General features: G+C 41.4%; 1 protein-coding gene across 1 annotated transcript in view; it reads left to right on the top strand.

Moving 5' to 3' along the window:
- Nucleotides 1-22,949, top strand: part of ALDH1A1 (aldehyde dehydrogenase 1 family member A1) — a 78,636-nt gene that overhangs the window by 20,819 nt on the left and 34,868 nt on the right. Inside the window, exons 2-7 of the mRNA XM_083186097.1 lie at nt 6,469-6,573; nt 9,267-9,407; nt 12,685-12,814; nt 13,335-13,396; nt 14,329-14,457; nt 17,231-17,344. Of these exons, the coding sequence (XP_083042223.1) occupies nt 6,469-6,573; nt 9,267-9,407; nt 12,685-12,814; nt 13,335-13,396; nt 14,329-14,457; nt 17,231-17,344 (681 nt within the window). The remainder of the gene's footprint in view (nt 1-6,468; nt 6,574-9,266; nt 9,408-12,684; nt 12,815-13,334; nt 13,397-14,328; nt 14,458-17,230; nt 17,345-22,949) is intronic.

Raw genomic sequence — 22,949 nt, 5'->3', positions numbered from 1 at the left:
TCAATAACGCACCATTGATGTTGTGGGTGTCACTTATATAAGTGATAGGAGTCTAATCATTGGTCAAAGAAAATTACATAAACAGACAAAGTACCATATATACTCGAGTATAAGCCTACTTTTTCAGAACATTTTTAATGCTGAAAAAGCCCCCCCTCGGCGTATACTCGAGTGAGGGTCCCATACGTTTTCCCAGTGATTTTGTTGTAAAATTAGGTGCCTCGGCTTATATTCGGGTCGGCTTATACTCGAGTATATACGTTATATACACCAATTTATATTTACATATGTACGTTTGTGGGGGGGGAGGTGGGCTCCCCGGGAGCCAGGCAGCACAGGCTGCCCCCCGGGGGTGCCAGCAGGGGACCGGGTATATTCACTACACCCGATCATGCATATGTAATGATCGGGTGAAGTGAATATATGAATATCTAATGAGCGGCTCCGGCCCTCTGCTGGCTGGTCTGTGTAAAAAAAAATATATATATATTTTTTAAAATTAAATATATATTCATGTGCTTACAGCACATGAATAAAAATAGCATGCCCCTCCTCAGAATAAAATTCCAGATTTTTTTACACCAATTGTAAAAAACAAAACACTTTATTTTAAAAGTTCACCTTCCACTTCACCATAAAAAGATAGCGACTACTCGGTGAATCATGGCGAAAAAAAACCTTGAAATGTATTCGCCATCTGGTCATTCAATAGGGTGATTCACCGTTTTAGTCAGAAATTCGCCTTACAGCACAAAATCGCCATAAAAACATGGCGAATCAGCCTCATTGAATACCGCCCAATATGTTAACAGTCTATATTTAGGTTTCGACCTGATCATACCACACCCATCTAAATCATATATACAGTCGCTATTAATTGACTTTGCATAACATGAATATGCTCTTTGTAACTTTGAAATGCACTTGTACTTCAAAAGATTTTATCAATTAATTGTAACTGCTGGAAGATCCAGTTTATATGCAATTGTTAACAATGTATACTGCAAAGTACAAATGCATTGGAAGTGAATAAGTAAAGGGACCCATACACGGTCCGTTAAACGGATCCGTTCGGGTCTCAATTAGCACGCTTCGCATCGGATTGCATGCCTAGTGTATGCGGTGTGCACTGCGATCCGATCCGATGCGAAGTTTAGCTAGTACAAAAAGTATGTGCAGCACATACTTTTTGTACCGTACTATGTGATGCGCGGGAGCGCGCATCGCATAGTACTAAACGGACGGTCCGGGAACGGACCGTCTATGGGCGCCTTAAGGCATTTCAGGCACAATACTCTTATTATCATTATGCACCAACATGTAATCTAAATATTTCAAGACTTTGTATGGGTGGGTGTCCCTTGATAATTGGCAACAAATACAAAAACACTGAAACAATCAGTGATTCACGTGTTTTATAACATGTGCATGGATAAATGCAGGGGGTTTTCATGTAACACTGCCAGACAGGGCTTGTCTTATTTTATACAGTGCTAGACTGCTCTGCAATTGTTCCCATAGCCTTCACTTACACAGTGTTTAGTGGACAGTCTAAAATCAGTGGTGTCAAACTCATGGCCCTCCAGCTGTTGTGGAACTACATGCAGGGCCGACAGGTATGCCGGGCCACGGCAAAATTGTGGGAGCGTGGAATAACCGCAGGAGGCGTGGCTCCACCTCCCATGATTAGGACACCCCCCCAAAAAAATGTTTAGGGGTGTGTGTGAAAAAACACTCTAAATTCGAGGGGGGGGGGTTGCTATTGCCTATCCCCCCCCCCCAGCAACAGCAGCAGCAGCACATACTTACAGCATGTGGTGTGCTGGCAGCAGACTCAGCATGAGATCTCACGCGGTCAGTGAGACGCTCATGCTGAGCCTGCTGTCAGCGCAGCACATGCTGTAAGTATGTGCTGCTGCTGCTGCTGGGGGCGGGGGCAATAACACTTTGCTGCTTGAGGGATGGAGGGTCAGACCAGGGCCCCTTGAGGGATGGAGGGTCAGACCAGGGCCCCCGTCAGGCCCCTCCAGCAAGCCCGGGTAATTAGTACCTACTCCCTTCCCGCCCCCTCTTGGTGGCCCTGACTACTTGTCCTGGCATTCCCTGCCACAGTTTTACCAATCCATTATATAAAATCGGTGGAGGGCCACAAGTTTGACACCACTGGTCTAAATTACGTTTAACAACCTTCTCAGAAAGTATTTTGTGATAAAGAATTGCAGCATCAGATTCCCATCACATCATTGGGCAGCTTGTGTATCGCTCAAGTCAGCCATTGCAGAGCCTTGGAAATCTCTGCCTTATTACAAAGATCCCTGGTCTCTTCCCTACCCTAAAATGGCGACACCACAACTCTGTTTTTCCAAAATGAAGCCCGTTGCCACTGCAGATGTGTAATGTACTGAAACGTTGGCCCAGCTGCAATTACACCTGGATAACCCCCTAACTACATACCTTCCAACATGTCGGCCAGTGAATTGGGACCCTTGGCCGAAAAGGGATGGGGCTTTGAGGAATGAAGTGGAGCTTCACAGCATTCCTGTTCGCATCACTGTGTAGGCATGCCCAGCACTCTCCGATATGCTATGCACACCCCCCGGCTCTCCATGCATTGTAAGTAGATGCAGATTCACCTATTTGCTAACACACTGCAGAGCAGCTGTGAGCAGCTGTATGTGTTCCCTGCAACTGCTGCCTATGGGTGGGACAGTCTTAGAAAAACAGGACTGTCCTTCTGAATGCAGGACAGGTGGGAGGTATGTAACTGCAGAGATAGATACTGTATGCGGAAGCTCTGACAAAAGTGTTTCATGCAGCACCCCTGCATGGCCATCAGTGCATAGCTCCTGACTGTTCCTGCTGTAGGAATAAAACCATAGAAGCATACAAACTGACAGAAGCAGCGGGGTCCGTGCGATGGTGGGTGGGCAGCAGGGTCCAGGCAGTGGGGTCCAGGCAGTGGTAGATGGGCAGTGGGGTCCGTGTGGAGGTGGGCGGGCAGTAGCATCGGAGCTGAGCTAATAGCAGCATTTGCCAAGTGGCAGATGGGAAGCGGCTAGAGAATCTGAAAAAATATTCTGAAAAGACTGGCTGTACGCTGATTAGCTGAGAGGATTCTCTCAGCCAATTAGATGGGAGGCCGCTGATTTTACATGCAATAAAGTGCACTAATGTATCCGCCTTTATTTTCTCAGAGTCCATCAACCTCTGAAACATATGTATGAATATAGCTAAAGAAATGCTTTAGGAGAAACCAGCGCTATAAGGAGACTTGCTTGTAGATATAGATCATTGGATATCTTAATCTTTCTCCCAAACCCATTATTTTGCTCTTGTTGATATTTACTTGTAAGGATATTGTTATGTCTATCCCACCTCTGATATGAAGCATTTCCAACAGTCCACTACTCTGTGGCCTTTATTCAGATCTGATCACAGTACAAATTTGTTTGGAAAATGGGCAAAACCATGTGCACTGCAGGTGGGGCAGATGTAACATGTGCAGAGAGAGATAAATTTGTGTGAATTATTTTGTTTCTGTGCAGGGTAAATACTGGCTGCATTATTTTTACACTGCAATTTAGTTTTCAGTTTCAACACACCCCACCCAAATTTAACTCTCTGTGCACATGTTACATCTGCCCCACCTGCAGTGCACATGGTTTTGCCCATTTTCCAAACAAATTTGTACTGCAATCAGATCTGAATAAGGGCCTGTCTGTGAAGATTTATTCCTCAAATATCCCCTGAATCTAGCTTCCACCGGTTTCATCACATGTCCCGGTGTTCTATCACTTCTCTTCCATTATAGAATGTTCCCCTCCACTACCTGGCTAAAACCCTTGATAATGCACATGATTGATTAGCCTGTATCTTTCTCAGAGTTGTGGAAGGCCGAGGCTTAATTACATCTGCACATTAGATGGTGCGTGAATTGCATATAGATGTGTGACAGGATTCTGGATTGTGATATTTTGACCAATTCACTCACATATTTACACAGGGTGGTTTCTCTTTCTGAAAAGCAAAGAAAAAAACAGGGGGGTCAATTACCAAAGTAACTGAAGGGGCGCCTGTATGAGTGGCCTCAACCAGCAGCTGTCAATAAAGGGATTGTCAGTCCCTATAGAAAATGGAAGAAAGAAGGGTGGACTGCGCTCATTGACGACAGAGTGAGGATATTTAAAAAAATATATTTTTTAATAATACAATAGCATGATGTAATGTAAATACATAAAATACAATACAATTACACAGTAAAAAAGAAGGGGGGGAGGGGGAGGGAAATAAAATGCTGCATCCACTGAGATATTGATATCACCTTAGTATGTCCACAGTTCAAGTGGGAACCCAATGACGGTTAGATCCTGTAGTGCTTGGCCACAGCGGTGCTCAGTAAAACTTTATCCAGATGTAATATGGGGGTAGCGAGCCTCCCAATTCGGAATGGAAAGTTAGGTCGAGACGTCCGCAGGGTGACACTGGGAAGGTGTTAGATAGGCGGCTTGCCTTCAGAAGGTGAGTGCCTCACTCCAGGTCAGGTGTGCTGGTGGTATTCGCAGTTATGGATCTCCAGTTGGTTGTGGGTAGTGGATGGTGATGATATGGAGCAGGCTTCAAACTGCCCATTGAATACGCTGCTCCCTATAATCACCATCCACTACCCACAACCAACTGGAGATCCATAACTGCGAATACCACCGGCACACCTGACCTGGAGTGAGGCACTCACCTTCTGAAGGCAAGCCGCCTATCTAACACCCACCCAGTGTCACCCTGCGGACGTCTCGACCTAACTTTCCATTCCGAATTGGGAGGCTCGCTACCCCCATATTACATCTGGATAAAGTTTTACTGAGCACCGCTGTGGCCAAGCACTACAGGATCTAACCGTCATTAGGTTCCCACTTGAACTGTGGACATACTAAGGTGATATCAATATCTCAGTGGATGCAGCATTTTATTTCCCTCCCCCTCCCCCCCTTCTTTTTTACTGTGTAATTGTATTGTATTTTATGTATTTACATTACAGCATGCTATTGTATTACAGGTTGAGTATCCCTTATCCAAAATGCTCGGGACCAGGAGAATTTTGGATAACGGATTATTCCGTATTTCGGAATATTTTAATATTTCAATGATGTATTTTGAAGTATCTTGCATTTATGCTGTATAAACACATAATATACACACAAATATAATTTATTACCACATAAAATACACACAAATATATTTTAATTGTTCAAAAAACAAGGTTTCAAAACGTGAAACAAAATGTGTGTACTATCTCAGCACTGAATTTGAATGCCAAGCAATCATTGTCTTGCACATATATAGTGCCAGTTACATATCATGTCCCCAGTGATGCTGTTACAAATGTCCCCAGTGAGTTTTTAGCAAAAAAAAAAAAATTTTTCACTTTCTGGAATGTCCGTATTTCGGAATAATTTGGATAACGGATATTTGGATACGGGATACTCGACCTGTATTAAAAATATATATATTTTTAAATATCCTCACTCTGTCATCAATGAGCGCAGTCCACCCTTCTTTCTTCCTGGTTTCTCTTTCTGTCTGGGCGTTGGCTAACCAGCAAATTTGCTAACAAGCAAATTTCCAGATGAATGATCAAGCCTGAATCAAACCCAAGAGAGGAATTTCAACCACCTGGACAGCTACAATACGCGTGGCTGGCTGTGGCTTGTATTAGCTCCTAAAATCAGTAAAGGACCATTTTTTTTTCATGATTTAGCATAAGACGATTGTTAAGATATCCTAACAAAAGGTAATGATGTTGTATGCAAATGTGACTGTAGTTCTATGAATGCATGTGACTACTGTAGATATATTTTATGGAATTTCATATTGGCAACATACAACACTATCTATAGCACGTCAATTATTTAGCAGACAATATAAACATTTTTATTATAAGTAAAGTCATTTATACAGTATAGCATACTGCCTCACAGCGCTGAGGTCATGGGTTCAATTCCCAGCATGGCTCTAACTGTGCGGAGTTTGTATATTCTCCCCGTGGGTTTTCTCCGGGTACTCCGGTTTCCTCCCACAATCCAAAATTATACTGGTAGGTTAATTGGCTTCCAACAAAATTAACCCAAGAATGTCTGTGTGTGCATGTGGTAGGGAACATAGATTGTAAGCTCCACTGGGGCAGGGACTGATGTGAATGTTCAAGTATACTCTGTAAAGTGCTAAGGAATATGTATGCTCTGTTAATAAATAATAAATAAATAAAAATAAATATATACTGTATGCATTTATACAATACTACATGGATCAATTTATTATACCTACCTCAATCCAGACTGATGCATTATGAGTGACCCATAAGATTGGAATGAAAGCTGCTTATGGGTTTTGCTATTACAGTATCTGTAGAGACAGTATGATTACAATATGCTAACGCTGTATTGCAGTGTATAATTTGTGGCTTTTCACCACCAGATCTTCATAAACAATGAATGGCATAATTCGGTTAGCGGTAAAAAATTCCCTGTCATTAACCCAGCCACAGGAGAAAAAATAACTGACGTTGAAGAAGGAGATAAGGTAAGGGACATATTATTTGGCCAGTTTTCCAGTCTGCTCAATTTCTTAAAGCCCATAGGATTTATTAATCTTATATACAGTACAGGTGAGTATTGAATTCAACATGTCATATTGGGAATAAAAGAAGATGATGTGCTATAGGCTGCTGTCTTTAGACTCTAGTATAGATCTTCATGTATTGGATCTTGATGCTGTTGTAAAGTTCTCTCTGGGTGAAATTTAATAGGAGAAGAGATTCAGAAAGTGAGAGATTTGGTAAGAAATCTCCAGGGTTTTTTTAAGCGGCAATCATTTACACTGCAAACCCAAATTGATTTTGCAGTGTAAATGATTGCCGCTTTAATAAACCTGAAGATTTCTTTCCAAATCTCTCACTTTCTGAATCCCTCATCCTATTACATTTCACCCTGTGTGCTTTTTTACAGATGGAGAAACAATACATAAATGTACAGTAGCACTTTGAACTGTATTTATGAGATTGCAAGAATAATGGTTATAATTCATGTTTAAGTTGAAAGACAATGGTTGGAGGTGCGCTGTGCATAGTAAAGTACCAATTATAGGTACATTGCGCATAATCAGGAGGACCCGTTCCAATCATGTGTAAACAGATCCTGCAATGTAGCACGCAGTTTGCAATCATATGTTAGTGATTGACAGTCTGATGCAGTTTTGAGGTGAGGAGAGGGCAGAGAAACTGCCATTTAGGGGGAATGCCACGCTGGGAAGATTCACCTAGGATGAAGGTTGGATAACTACTGCCAGGGCCGGTGCAAGGGTTCATGGCACCCTAGGCAAAACCTCTGCTAACTCCCCCCCCCCCCCCCCATTTATTTATTTACCAATTCTTATATAGCGCAGCAGATTCCATTGCGCTTTACAACAAACAAACTGGGTAAAGCAGACATACATGGAGGAAGGAGGGCCCTGCTGCAAGCCTCAGTTGCGCTCCACTTAGACGGAGTAATGATTATGCAGTTTCCGGCTATGACCACTTTCTGCGCTCAGGACCCGGCGGCATTGTGAGACTGATTGTTTCATCCCTATTTAAGGAAAGCACCCCTCACTTGTTTTCTTCTCCCACATCTTGACAAAGGGGATTGTGTGTGTATATATATATATATATATATACACACACACACACACACACACACACACACACACACACTTGGCAAAGAAGGGGGCACTCCACTTTCAGATGAAATTATTTTTTTCATATATGTATGTCCCTGTATCTTTGTATATATATATATATATATATATATATATATATATATATATATATATATATATATATATATATATATATATATATATATACAGCCATACATGGGCTCTGTTATACACAGATACATTATAACCCCCTCCCCAGGAAGCCACTACTTCAAGTGCCGTACCTCTGCAACAGCGGGGGGCTGCTCTGATTGATGCCCGCAGTTCTGTCATAGTGCCGCGGGTCCCGGTCCCCCCTCCTGCCTTCCAGAAATCGCTGAAACAAGTTTTTTTTTCTGCAGACGAGATACGGCTGGTGCCGATGACACTGACTAGCGGGGGGGGGGGGGCTGGGATGCGGGCGCTACCTCCCGCCGATTACATTGACCAGCTCGAGGGGGAAGGGAAGGGTGGGGGGGAGATGCGGGCGCTACCCCCGTCGATGACACTGACTAGCTTTGGGGAGATGGGGGTGCGGGCGCTACCTCCTGCCGATTACACTGACCAACTACAGGAGGGGGGAGATTGCTGCCTCACCTGCACTTTACATGAAGGCTGGGATGAATGGCCGGTGCGTTCCTCCTGCTCCTCCCGTGGCAGCTGCTTTCCTGCAGCTCGGTACCTCCCTCCAGTGGCCGGCGCCCTAGGTAAATGCCTGAAGCTGCCTAGTGGTGGTGCCGGCCCTGACTACTGCTGCTTGTAATAGACATCTCCTGCTGCACTACCATGCACAGATGTATTAAGCCTTAACAAGAGGTAATGTGGAGGGTGATAAAGAGAGATAAAGGACCAGCCCATCAGCTCCTATCTGTCATTTCTCAAACACAGCATGTAACATGACTAATAGGAGCTGATTGCTGATTGGCTGGTCCTTTATCTCTCTTTATCACCCTCCACTTTATCTCTTGTTGACATCTGCCCCAATGATACTCCAACCACATCTAAATCAAACCTGATAAATATAAAGATGAAGAAGCTGGCAGTTTGGAATTAACATTTAAAAACCACTCCGGCTTTGGATTGAATGTAAACATGACGTCAACGCCCCGGAGGACCGCTTTGAAATGAAAAGTCAGTCCAGGCTGACTTTTGATTAGGAATGGAGGAAAAATCATTCAATAATGGGCGTCCATGAAATGATTTTCCACTGGTGCGGCCTCATGCGAGGGGATATGGTAGCATACACATCCCTGCATAATAGTTAGTGGTTTTGTGCGGCGGGTAGGGGATCATTCCGCCAGGTGGCATTTACCTGTTCGCTAGGCTGCGAAAAGGGTCTGAATCAGGCCCCAGATCTGAACTAAAACATTTGAAGGTGGTTATGACTAAAAATGATTATGAACAAAAACCCAAACAAAACATCGGGAAATCCACATAGATCTCCAATAATAGCACATCAGAAATTGCAGCATGTCTCCAATTAGTGAAAGGTGAGTTGTGTTCCTAAACCTGTATTACCTAAATGATGTTTTTACACTTAGGCGGATGTAGATAAAGCTGTAAAAGCAGCAAGAGAGGCATTTCAGTTGGGATCACCATGGCGAAGGATGGATGCTTCAGAAAGAGGGAAACTTTTGAATAAGTTGGCTGACCTCGTAGAGCGTGACGTCTTAATTATCAGCGTAAGTCATTTACTTTGATGAAATTGTAATATTGTGTGTTCTAGAAAGAAAAACAATTCATTTCTATATAATACATGCATGTGACTAGGGATCTGGTTAGCATACTAGCAGGCAGAAATCCGATGCCAGGATCCTGACACTGGTCAGAAGACCAGCACTGGGATCCTGACAACGCTCACAAAGCCAATATCTTAACACTCAGCATCACGATTGTAAGTGTGCCAGAGTGGGTTATGGTTAGGCTGTGATGGTGGTGGATAGGATTAGGTAGGCACTAGAGGAAAGGTTAAGGTTAGTTTGCCTGGGAGAGGAGTTAGGGACTGAGAAGAAGTTACGGTTAGGGTTATTCGCTAAGGGTGCACAGTTAGGTTTAGTCTGAGAGGGTTACAGTTAAAGATAGGCACTAAAGGGGGATGGTTATCGTTAGGCTGCTGACGGGGCATTGGAAGGTTCCAAATAAGGAGGGTTTGGGGCAGAGGCACTTTAAAAGAGGAGTGACCCTTGTGCAGCTCTGACTGGCCTCTCTCCTCTCTGCGGATGTGGTAGACTCTGGCATTGTGCTGGTCTCCGGAAACATGGCACCCGTTTCATGTTCCCAGATACATCCCTATTGCGCATGCGTAAATCACCAGAAAAGGACCATGGTGGTCATTTTTCCTGTGATATAATTAACCAGAGCTGGGCCGATAAGTATAATTAAATATGTGCATTGAGTGCGGAGTGTGGGCCCCCAGGACCTGCACTGCATGCCTTGCACCCTTTATACAGTAGATGTACCAGTGGTTAGAGGGGGTAGAGGAGGGTTAGCATACATACCTAAAAGATGTCAGAATCCTGAACATTAGAAAGCTGCCAGGATCCTAATATCATCTGTGTGAATATATGTAAACAAATATAAGCATTAATTCACTATGCAGAAAATTCTCAGCATTGATAAATATATTCCTAGATTGATGCTGCTTTCCCACTGCAGACCCGTTTTAAGTTACAGGTAATCTTAAACGGTATTTAGCATTCCCACTGCAGCAGATTACAGTTTTAAATGCCATTTAAGTACAATTTCCATTGCAGGTAAAACGTTTTAGCTCTTCAAAACGTTTTTACAGCACAAATGAGTGCCTGTGACTTTAATGGGCTTTTCAGGGTTGTGGGGAGTGTCACAACACAGGCAACAACCAATCGCTTGAATTGTAGCCTGTTTACATTAAGAATACCGTTTAAGATGCATTCCCATTGCCTCTTAAACGGTAGATTACCGTTTAAAACACTGCTTTGAAAACGGGTTGAAATACCGTTTAACTTTAAACGGTATTTCAACTCTGGCGCTTTCCCACTGCAACCTTAAACGGTATTTTGCCCTCAAAAATCGGCAATATACCGTTTTAAGGCTGCAGTGGGAAAGGGGCATAATACTGATGTAGTCAGAAAGATCCACAATGATTGATATAGAATATTTACTGTGTATTCTCAAATTGTTTACACATTTTACAATTTGTTTGATAAGCCAGAATTTCCAGTTGTAGATTGTATCCTTTACATTACAAAAGCATCGTAATTTCCACTGTGAATTTTCAAACTCAAATTATCTGGATTGACTCTAAAAGACTAAAAATGCAGATATTTCTGTTTCTGTTTACTTTGCCTAAGCAAGTACAACGCAATGAAGTATACAACACAAACAAAACACTTTGATTTCATTTACATAAAAATGTTAAGGGGCGTAACGTTTTCAGCCCTATTTATAAGCACTCTGACTAGATCGTTTAAAAATTAAGCACATATCTCCCCGTATGTACAGCCCATAGCGACAGCGATGCAGTCATGCATTCAAATCTAGTCAAATCACAGAGTTCTCACCAGAGAACACTGGTCCGCACAAATCGCTCAGCACCCATCACAGGTGCATGTGTGCCAGTGATGTGTGCTTAAGCATGTTTCGCTCAGCACGGTGAACCAGTTGCTCCGTGTGTATGGGGCTTTGCAGTTAACCAAATCTTATTGTATTATTTAAATTTATGTTTACCAAACACTGAAATAAGTGCAAGATGACATGTATGTGGGTATCTTTGGTATAATGCTTAGTGTTGGCAGCTAAATGTGCTAAATATGGCCCCTTCCCTATTTTTTTTAAAACTATGTAATGATACGTATTCTTGTTTCTACAATCATGTATGTGTGTGGGGTGGAAGGGCTGGATTGCACAACATAATTCTAAACATATCAAGAGGTGCTACCATGCGGAGACTTGTAGTGCCACACACAATAAAGAAAAAAAATGCATGTGCACACATAGTAAGCACTGATAACAGTAGTAATTAGAACAATTGAACAATTTTAGTAAACTCTGCATGGAGTAAAATTGAGGTTCTCAGCATAATGTTTGGCCAGAAACATGTACACACCTATCACGACCAGGTTTTGGCCAAAAATAGGAGCACACCTATCACAACCAGGTTACCTCATCAGGTGGGTCCCTAATCTTTCTAAAGTTCAGAGCACAGGACCTCCCAGACCAGCACAATCTATCACACAAGGCATCACACTAGTAATAATTAACAGTGTACATCTTAATAAAGAGTATCAACTAAGTGCTAAAAGTGTCACATAGATAACAAATAGTAATAAGGTGTTTAAAAGTGTTACATTAGTAGAAAATAAAAGCAATTTAATTGCTTATGCCCACTTTTGTTTTTATCCAAAGAAAGTTTTTCTCCATTGCTGCAAGCCATAGGAAAGGAGTGAGTTGTTTACAAAGGTGTGAGTGCCTTTTGGTCTCCAGAAAAATGGACGATTATATGACTCAGTAAAGTGAAGCTAAATAAACTGATATCCTCAAAACTTTACTACTCTTAGATGAATTCACAAAACTGGGGTTCTGCTAATGTGGCACAGGTTGGCATGTACTTTACTGACAATTTTCTGGAGACTGGACTGGTGTTTCTTTCTGTGGGCCCCATGTGCATTTGTGTGTCTCATTCGTGTCACTTGTTTGTCTCATGTATGATGTCCTGTTTTGTGTTACGATTGTATGTATTTGTAATTGTATATACCATCTATCATAATCTTGAATCTATATTCATTAAAATTATGGCGCAATACAGCCCATGGCCGTTCCAGGACATTTACCATGCCGCCGCCACTTAAATATGATTTTTTTTTTCTCTGTAAATTCTGTAAATAATTTAGTTTGCATTCAAACATGGTATAACAATGTTTTGTTGATCACTAATACAAATTCTATAGAAAAAAATAACTAAAGCTTTAATCTGTTTTGCAGACTTTGGAATCTATGGATGCCGGGAAGGCATTTGTTGCATCCTACTTTGCAGACATACCAGGAGCTGTAAAATCATTGCGTTATTGTGCTGGATATGCAGACAAAAACCAAGGACGCACAATCCCAATGGGTATGCTATTGTTCCAACTGCTTTTATCTATATATTTCTCCAAGAAGAGGCTGTAATCAAGTGATCACTGTAAAATATTAAACAATCCTTGGTGTTCATATAAGTTCCTCGGAGGCAAGATGTGTAATGGTCCCCCCCCCCCCCCACACACACACACACACACACACACACACACAACCTTATATAAAATGGAGAGAGAGAATCATATATTTCAAAACTCAGCCACAGAAGCAATATCGATGGCTTTCAATTAATAGGGAGAGGTGCCCCCTTGTGAGCAGAAGCCCAGCGGCAGATTACTCCATTGCCTCCCAGAGTTCTGCCTGTGTGTGTGTGTGTGTGTGTGTGTGTGTGTGTGTGTGTGTGTGAGAGAGAGAGAGTGAGAGAGATCTTTATTCCTCTTTGATAATAAACAACTAAATTTAAAAAAAAATCTGTTGTTTAAGCAAATATACAGTAATAGTCTTTCTAAATTTAAATGCATTTTAATTGTATCATATATTAATATTTTGCTTTATAGATGGAGATTACTTTACTTACACAAGACATGAACCTGTTGGAGTATGTGGCCAAATTATCCCTGTGAGTAGAGACACCATCCATGCAGCGGACCCCATTACCAAATGAGGCAGTACTTTTTATAACTGTCCCTAAATATATATATTATATATTGGGGATTTTGATGAAGAGTACTGTGTCAATGAATTATATAACACATCTTCATATATGTAGTATGCATGCATCCCAGGTTACCAATACCAAGTAGTTTTCTATTAAAAATATTTATATGAATCAGATTCCTGCTGAGCTTGGCTCCTCTAAACAAGGTTTTACTATTTAACCCTTAATATTCAGGAAATAAGAGTCACCTGTATTTTTCTGGATATAAGTAATTCATTTGATGGTAGCTCGCCCCATTTCACGGGGTTCATGGAGATTCCTAGCACCACAAAATAATTTATTTTACATATCCTCTGAGGAGGCTGTTTATTTATTTGATGGCATCTTCTACTGCATTATTATGATGTGTTTATTTCCAGAGAATGACCATACAGAGCAGGTAATAAAGGCACTTACTCTAATGTACAATAAAGACATGGATGAGGAAAGAGTAGCACTATTTTTTTGTTGTTGAAAAATACAAAAATAAATGACGCGGTTCAAAAATAAGAACAGGTTGGGCTTTGAAGTTCCAATTGTACTTTTGTTGACTTCACTGTTGGCTGCCGAGCACTACTACTCTATATCGCAATGTACAGCAAGATGTAACGCTGAGGCAAGTCAATACATTAGCACAAAATATGATTTCTGAGCCGGTGTTTCATGCTGATAGCTAGTTCCCTTTGTCTTTGTCTAAAGACTTTGAGAGCAGCTATAGTTTTCATTACATCTATATTATAATAATAATAATGCTGCTATTGCTTGTGATAGCTGATATAGTAAAAAAAAATATGATGATGATGATAATTGTTATAATTATTATTATTTAATAAATAAAATCTTTGTTTCCACAGTGGAATTTTCCACTTGTAATGTTTTCATGGAAAATCGCACCTGCCCTCGCCTGTGGTAATACCGTTGTAGTTAAGCCAGCAGAGCAAACACCACTGAGCGCCCTGTACATGGGATCACTGATTAAAGAGGTGAGTATTGTTTGTGCAACAGTAAATATTGTACTAAAGTCACTTATTAAGGCTCTTTTTGTGGCCCTGCACACATATAATATAATACTACAGTATATAGTTATCACATGCAGAGGCTTTTAAGTTGCATCAAAATGTAAGAGAAGAGAAAGAATTTTAGCAAGTAATGTAAATGGCAGGTTGAGTATTGACCAACATGGAGAAGGTAGGAGTAATACTGAGTGTATTTGAACAGAAACCAGGGTCCCCTAAATGAGGCTGAACTCTAAGTTTAGCAGCTCTGGACAACATAAGGTTATACATTGTCATATAGTACTCCAACCTAGAGAACTATTCTGTTGTCCTGGTAGGGGGCCATAAAGATTCCAATGTACCAGTATGACAGCTGTAACTACACTCTTGAGAAGATTCAATACATAGGACTTGTAATCCTATTTATGAGACAAAAAGCAGGTTCTGTGCTAACTTCCTCACCCACATCACCACTTGAGATAGATATATCTGTGAGTCCCAAAAGGGGCACAGAGCAGGACATTGGGCCTTATTCTACTTCACTCGTAGAGGCAAATTCCTTCTTACTGGACAAAACCATGTGCACTACAGGGGGGGGGGGCAGATGTAACATGTGCAGAGAGAATAAGATGCGGGTGAGTTATTTTGTTTCTGTGCAGGGAAAATACTGACTGCTTTATTTTTACACTGCAATATAGATCTCACTTTGAATTAAAACCCCACCTAAATCTAACTCTCTCTGCAAATGTTACATCTGCCCCACCTGCAGTGCACATGGTTTTGTCCAGCTAAGAAGGAATTTGCCTCTAAAATTGAACTAGAATAAGGCCCATTATATGGAGCGGGGAAACAAGAGCTGAAGTGCATCTCCTGAAGTAGCAGGTACTCCTGGGAACATTCTTGTCAATAACCGAAGGACATCTGTACCAACAGGCAAGGACCTTAAATTGAGTTTAGAACAGCATTGCCAGGGATTAGGGTCTGTGTGGGGCCCCTGAGCAACACACTTTGATCACAGTGATATACTGCTGATACTGTATACACAAGTTTGTGTCGCAAGTTTTTTTTTTCCTTTGGGCTACCAGTGTAGCATGATGATGATGGACTTTTTTATGTGGGTCCCATTCACCCAATTGTTGACCTGGTCATGGTCTGGTCAGTGAAAGGGAAAGTAATAGGTTCTAGTGAATGTCACTTTATCATTTTCTTTTTCTTTTCATTGCTATGATGTCAGTTAAAGAAAGTCTGCATTTCAAGTTAGATTTAAATTAAAATCATTTAATGGCTGCTAGGGCTAGATTTTATTTATAGTTGAGCAAATGTGCTTAATCTTAACACATTGATGCAACACTGATAGCCAGGGCAACCAGGAAGGGCCTCGGTGCTATTCAGGACAGGCACGTTTCGTTACTGAGTCCCTATTTCACTACGGAATTAATTGACAATTATTTATAAACGCATGCAAGCCAAAAATATAACAAGGCCAGCAGCATACTGTATTATGGGTGATCTCCGTACTGCTAGATTCCCTGTTATTTATTATTTATTAACGGTTTCTTATATAGCGCATACATATTCCGCAGCGCTTTACAGAGAATATTTGAACATACACATCAGTCCCTGCCCCAGTGGAGCTTACAATCGATATTCCCTACCACATGTACACGCGCACACACATTCATTCCAGGATTAATTTTTTTAGGAGCCAAATAACCTACCAGTGTATTTTTGGATTGTGGGAGGAAACCTGAGTACCCAGAGGAAACCCACACAAGCACAGGAAGAATATACAAACTCTGCACAGTTAAGGCCATGGTGGGAATGGAACCCATGACCTCAGTGCTGTGAGGCAGTAATGCTAACCATTACACCATCCGTACTGCCCTGTTACAGTATAATGTGACTAGTTCAGCCTTGCATAGCGTGATACTTATTGCTTCTTTTGTAGGGTTCCTGGTGCCCTTGATTCCTGAGCTCAGATGATAGCACTATTGCTGGTTTTAGTATTTTAAAACTATCTTTTTTTGTAAAACATCAGCCACCATTATCAGTTAGTGGTGATGACCACTTTCATTTGTATACATATGCAATAGACTCAGGTCTTCTATTCCAGCTAGGATAAAATCTAGCTAAATGGTGGAAATTTTTACCCAGTTAAAGATTGCCCACTTTTGTATGGAACAAGCAAATAGTGAGCAAATATAGTTTACCATCGGAAGTATTTTCGCAGAACGCAAAACGTCTTGTATTTTAGATCGCCATCTTGTGCATTACCTGCTCTACCATTAGGAAGCTTTAAGCTTAGGTTGCCAGGAAGGGGGGGGTATCACAAAATGAAGGATGTCTAGGAACAAGACACTTTTTTGCATTTAATGCTGGTGGCAGCTATGTAGCTTCTAAGATCGCACTGCCAGTGGATATTGATGGTAGTGATGGGTTGTAGGAGGGGCAGTAGGTTAAAGTTTTGCCTAGGGTACTGACAAGCTTCACACCAGCCCTGGGCTAGGGGCTGTTAGATTGCTGGGATAGGCATCTAGCTAAAGTCATTTGAAATTCTCTAACCCACCATTTCAAATGGTAAGAGCTTCATTCATGGGCGGCTCGTGGTTGCAGAGATATAGCGATTTCAAATTGGTTTCATCCGTTTGAACAACCTTAATGTTAAGCTACAATTTTGCAGCTGTAATTTTATTTTATTGCATGTTGAGTAAATGTTTTAATGGAAAGTGACTATGTATTATATTTAATTCTTCCTTTTTAGGCAGGTTTCCCTCCAGGAGTAGTGAATATTGTGCCTGGCTTTGGGCCTACAGCAGGAGCAGCTATATCACATCACTTGGACGTGGATAAAGTCGCTTTCACAGGGTCTACTCAGGTACTATAGTTCTGCTAATGTTCTTATGGGTTGCACTGTATACTATACTATATACTCTATTTCTTACAATTGTTTTTAGTAGTCATCACCTTATTTTTGTAAACCATATTACTGAGTCCTGGTAGCAAGTTTTATTAGACATGTAATATTCTGCATAAATGCACCTTTACCCTTATATTGCACCAAATGTAGGGTAGGATATAAAAATACTTTTTTATATTTAGGGCCATAATAGGCGGAAATATGTGGAGAAGCCAATCCTTGTAAAACATGTCATGTTCATATGTTGCATAGCATACATGTGAGAAACCAGCAAAATAGTGCATGAGAAACCCCTATTCTTGCCACAGAAGCCTATTAATATGTCATTTTGACATTGGTTTTAGAGTTTTACATGCCAGTGGCTTAACTGTATACCCCATGGGAAAGGGGGCAGATATATGCTTATCAGCTTAATGGGGAACATGTCGGTTGCATTTTATCTAATGTACAGCTCAGATTCAAACATATACTGATAATCAACATATACTGATAATCATTAGAATAGACTGGGCAGTATTTACTCAAATCCCGCTCTCTTATTTTATTCTCTGAGACCTGGCTAAATGACTCTGTTCTGGACTCTGCGGTTCAACTTACAGACAGGTCCTTGTTTAGAGCTGACAGAACGGACAACTCTGGCAAATCAAAAGGAGGAGGACTAAGGGCGGGATGTATTAAAATACATCGCCGCCCTTCGCGCCCCCCCCGCCGCGATGCCGCCGCATATGTACTAACATATGCGGCTGGCATCGCGATGCGGTGACTGTGGTCTGCGGGGGGTCTCCATCACCTCCCAGCCGGCTTCTGCAGCTTTCACGCCGGGGACAGCTAAGCAAGCTGTCCCCGGCGCTTCCTCCTCCCCCCTGCAGCCGGAAGGACGTCCGGCTGCGTTGCTAGGGGGAGGAAGGGCTTACCTTCCGGGGTCCAGGAGGACCTGCAAGAAGGTAAGCCCAAGGGAGGGGGGAAAGGGGGGGGTCGGCGAGGCGGCGGGTTGCGGCGACGCGGCGGGTGGCGAAAAGAAGCCCATAGGCTTCTATAGGGTATCGCCACCCAAAGGTGGCGATACCCTGCCCTGCGAAACGGCTGCGAACGGGTTTTAGTACATAGGAAAATGCGGTAAAACAGGGGTTTTACCGCATTTTCCCTTTAGTACATCTCGCCCTATGTGTATATGTTAATGATAAATGGTGCACTGATGCTAGTTTAGTTAACTAATTTTGCTCAGCCAATGTGTAGTTTGTAGTTGTTAAAGTCGTCCTTTTTACTTGCCGAGGGAATTCTCAGTAGTATTTGTAGTTGCTGTGTATATCCCCCCCGCAGGCCCATGTGGAGTCTGCCCTAGGTATTTTGCACTCAGCTATTACTGATTTAGAATCAAAATTTGTAAACGGGATCTTCTTAGTTGTAGGGGATTTTAACCAGGGCCGGTTGAAGTCTGTGTTACCCCGGTTTTATCAATATGTTAAAAGCCCGACACGTGGAGAGATCGTTCTCGACCACGTATACTGTAACATCAAGGACGCATACCGCTCTTTTAGAGGGGCAAACATTGGTCACTCGGACCATGTGTCCCTATTTTTAATTCTGACTTCTGAATTCTGTTTCCCTTGCTAGAGGTATTAAGCCAACAAGATCCGTCATTACTGTCTGGCCAGAGGGTGCTATGGGTAATTTGCAGGACAAGTTAGAGTTTACTGCCTGGGACATATTTATTGAAGAGTCAATAGACATTAATAGTTTCGTGAACATTGACACTCTGACAACCATGGTTCTAGGGTTCTTGAACTGTAGTATTGACAGTGTGACTGTTAAGAAGCAGATATGTTCATTTCCTAATGACAAACCCTGGATAAATGGAGAAGTTCGCTCCCTTCTAGTAGAGAGGGACAACGCTTTTTAGTGCTGCCCGGAAGACTATAAAAGGGAATTGTTTGGGAAAAAAAAGGCCTTTTCTGTAAAATTAGAGAACACATTTTCCCAGGATAATGACGTTAAATGTCTTTGGAAAGGAATCCAAAACATTACTGATTATAAAATAAATAAAAACTCTGCGTCCCACGATAGCGACCCCTCCTTAGGAGAGACTTTAAACACTTTTTATGCCCGTTTTGACAGATCACTTATGTCCTCTTTCCGGTAGGAAATCTAGAGGATGGGGGGCTCTCTTTTTCCAGGACCGAGGTAGGGAAGGCCCCTGGCCCCAACGGGATTCAGGGGAAAGTTTTACAAAAGTGCGCAGCACACCTTGCTGGAATTTTTACTTTTATTTTTATTTTGTCTCTTAGAGCATGTTGTGTGCCTAAGTGTTTTAAATCCACAATTATTACTACAGTCCCTAAAAAAGGTAAGGCTGATAGCCTGAATGACTATCGCCTGATTGCTCTAACGTCTCTCATTATGAAAGCATTTGAAAGGCTGGTTTTAGTACACATTAAGAAATGTATCCCACCTGGCTTTGACCCTTTTCAGTTTGCCTATAAGACAAATAGATCTATGGATGATGCGGGGCTCACATTATTACACCAATCTCTCGCCCACCTTGAATCAACGGGATCCTTTGCTCGAGTTTTATTTGTAGATTATAGCTCGGCTTTTATTACGGTAGTTCCATCACCGGTAGTGAGCAAACTTTTTCACGTCGGCTTAAGTGGGTTTATGTGTAGATGGATTTTGGATTGTTTAGCAAATAGTCTACAGGTTGTTAGAATAAAAGATCAAGTATCCAGTGAATTGATAGTTAGCACAGGGGTCCCACAGGGGTGTGTCTTGAGCCCTCTGTTGTATTCGCTGTTTACTTATAATTGCTCCTCAAGCTCTAAATCTGTAAAAATCGTTACATTTGCAGATTATATTGCTATAGTGGGTTTTATTGTCAATGATAATGAATCAGATTACAGGCTGGAATTATCCAGACTGGAGTACTGGAGTAGGGACAACTGTCTGGTTCTAAAAGTGAACAAGACCAAATAAATGATTGTAGATTTTAGGAAATCCCATAAAGATTCATACTGCCCACTGGTTTTAAATGGTCAACAAGTGGAGACAGTTGAATCTTTTTAATCGAGAGTGTTCTAACCTATGGTGTTTTAGCATGGTTTGGCTCCTGCTCCGCCGTTGATTGTAAATCCCTTCAGAGGGTGGTATTACTTGCAACCAAAACAATTGGGGTTGCCTTACCAAGTATACAACACGTATATGAAAATCGGCTTCTCTCAAACACAGAAAGTATTCTAAGGGATCCTTTTCACCCTAGTGGAGAACTGTTCTCTTTACTATCTTTAAAAAAGAGCTACCGTTCAATTCTGTGTAGAACAAAACGATATAGAAAGAGTTTTTTCCCAGTGGCAATTCATACTTTTAATACCTAGTGGGAATAGCTGAATTCATGCATAATCTTGTACTCTGATGTTGCTTTCTTTTGTAGTCTTTTATTCTGTATTGTTCACATTCGAATTCCGTTAAATGTTCATTGTATGTGGGCATTTGATGATAATAGAGAAAAAGATAAAGAAGAAGATAGACCACAGGTTCTCAAACTCGGTCCTCGTGACACCAAACAGTGCATGTTTTGCAGGTCTCCTTACAGAATCACAAGTGAAATAATTAGCTCCACCTGTTTATCGTTTAAAATGTGTCAATGAGTAATGAATGCACCTGTGCACCTGCCGGGTGACCTGAAAAATGGGAACTGCGTGGGATCCTGAGGACCGAGTTTGAGAACCTCTTGAGTAGACTATGGAGGATCACCATCCATTTAGAGGTGTACAATAAGTATTAACATAGGAATTTGGTAGATACTGTATGAGTTAACTGTAATCTACTTGAGATGTAAGATGTATGTATGTATTGCAACCTAATGTGTGAGTAAAGCAAACTGTAGATACAGTAGCAAGGAAATATTTGTGGTCAGTTCAGAGGGAGTACTCCACTCCTCTGGCATTCAAGACGGGGGCCAATGATTGTATATGTACTAATGCAGGGCCGATGCAGGTGCGTTAGCCCATAAGTGGCTTATTACTGCCACTGTTGGGATAAGCGGAAGAATCTTATGCACTCTTTAATTTTTTAATGTTCAACCACCTGATCCGGTAGAAGCTGTACACACTTTGTTATAGTCTTCACAATATGCCCGCAGGTAGCTGATAGGGGATGATGCTGGACACACACAACATGGCTGACCAGTAGTGTTTAACCAATCAGACATGTTATGTAATCAGCTATTGGTTCTATTGTGTACCCAGCTTAAAAGTGCTTTAGAGGGCAACAGTATGTGGGTGAGGGGGATTTCTTGGACTCTCTTATAGCATATGTGGCATACAGTATCAGTATCTTCCATGTGGTGTGAATTTCTGTTGATATTGGAGCAAATAATTAAAGCCTTTTGTGCAGCATTGCAAACTTCTGTATGCCTATGGTGCATGACTGTGCCTGGCAGAATCAGACAGTTCCTTGGCAGAGAACTCCATTTAATGTTTATTTGTGGATCAGTGGAGGCCAGCTGAAAGGGTTTACTCTGGGATGGGAACACCTGTATGTTATAAGCAATCAGTATGCAGTGTTTGTCAGTCTGTGCTGAGGGAGAAAAGTATAGCCTTAAATATTTACACACCGGGTATGACTCTGAGTAGGACTCAGTGGAGTGATGTTTTTCAGATGCATAAGCATATGTGCATATAGTACATTACAATTGTATTGCACTGCACATACATTCCTTATTGCAGACATGTCGCTGAAATCAGGCATGTGCTCAAATGCAGAGGCGTAACTAGAACTTTTGTGGGCCCCATAGCAATTTTTCTTTTATATATATATATATATATGAAAAACAAGAGTGAGATGTGCGCCTCCTAGTGCAATACGTCAATGTTCGTACTCTTCCCTCCACCACATAGAGGGAGACTAACAGCACCCCAAAAATTCAAGGAGTACCGTTTATGGTGGTAATCCACCACTGTTTTTTTCGCACAATTCAGCAATGAGTATCCACCATTAGCCAGGACAAATCTCTACTCAGATACTGGGATTCTTTTTTTCTCAAAAAAACATGTATGGGAGATAGGAGCAGAAAAACAGAAAATGGAGACAATAGTGTAATAAAGTTTTACACCATTTTATTCTCAACACAGCACAATAAAATCTCCGTACAATAAAAAAATTCTTTTAAGCTTATCTGATCAGATAAGCTTAAAAGAATTTTTTTATTGTACGGAGATTTTATTGTGCTGTGTTGAGAATAAAATGGTGTAAAACTTTATTACACTATTGTCTCCATTTTCTGTTTTTCTGCTCCTATCTCCCATACATGTTTTTTTGAGAAAAAAAGAATCCCAGTATCTGAGTAGAGATTTGTCCTGGCTAATGGTGGATACTCATTGCTGAATTGTGCGAAAAAAACAGTGGTGGATTACCACCATAAACGGTACTCCTTGAATTTTTGGGGTGCTGTTAGTCTCCCTCTATGTGGTGGAGGGAAGAGTACGAACATTGACGTATTGCACTAGGAGGCGCACATCTCACTCTTGTTTTTCAGATTACTTAATAAGGGTCTAAAGAACAGAGACCC

This window comes from Crinia signifera, chromosome 1 (genome assembly GCF_055691185.1).
Source record: "Crinia signifera chromosome 1, ASM5569118v1, whole genome shotgun sequence".
In the NCBI taxonomy this organism is placed as follows: Eukaryota; Metazoa; Chordata; class Amphibia; order Anura; family Myobatrachidae; genus Crinia; species Crinia signifera.
Note: the sequence above shows the minus strand (reverse complement) of the source record. Positions and strands in the feature narration are given on the sequence as shown.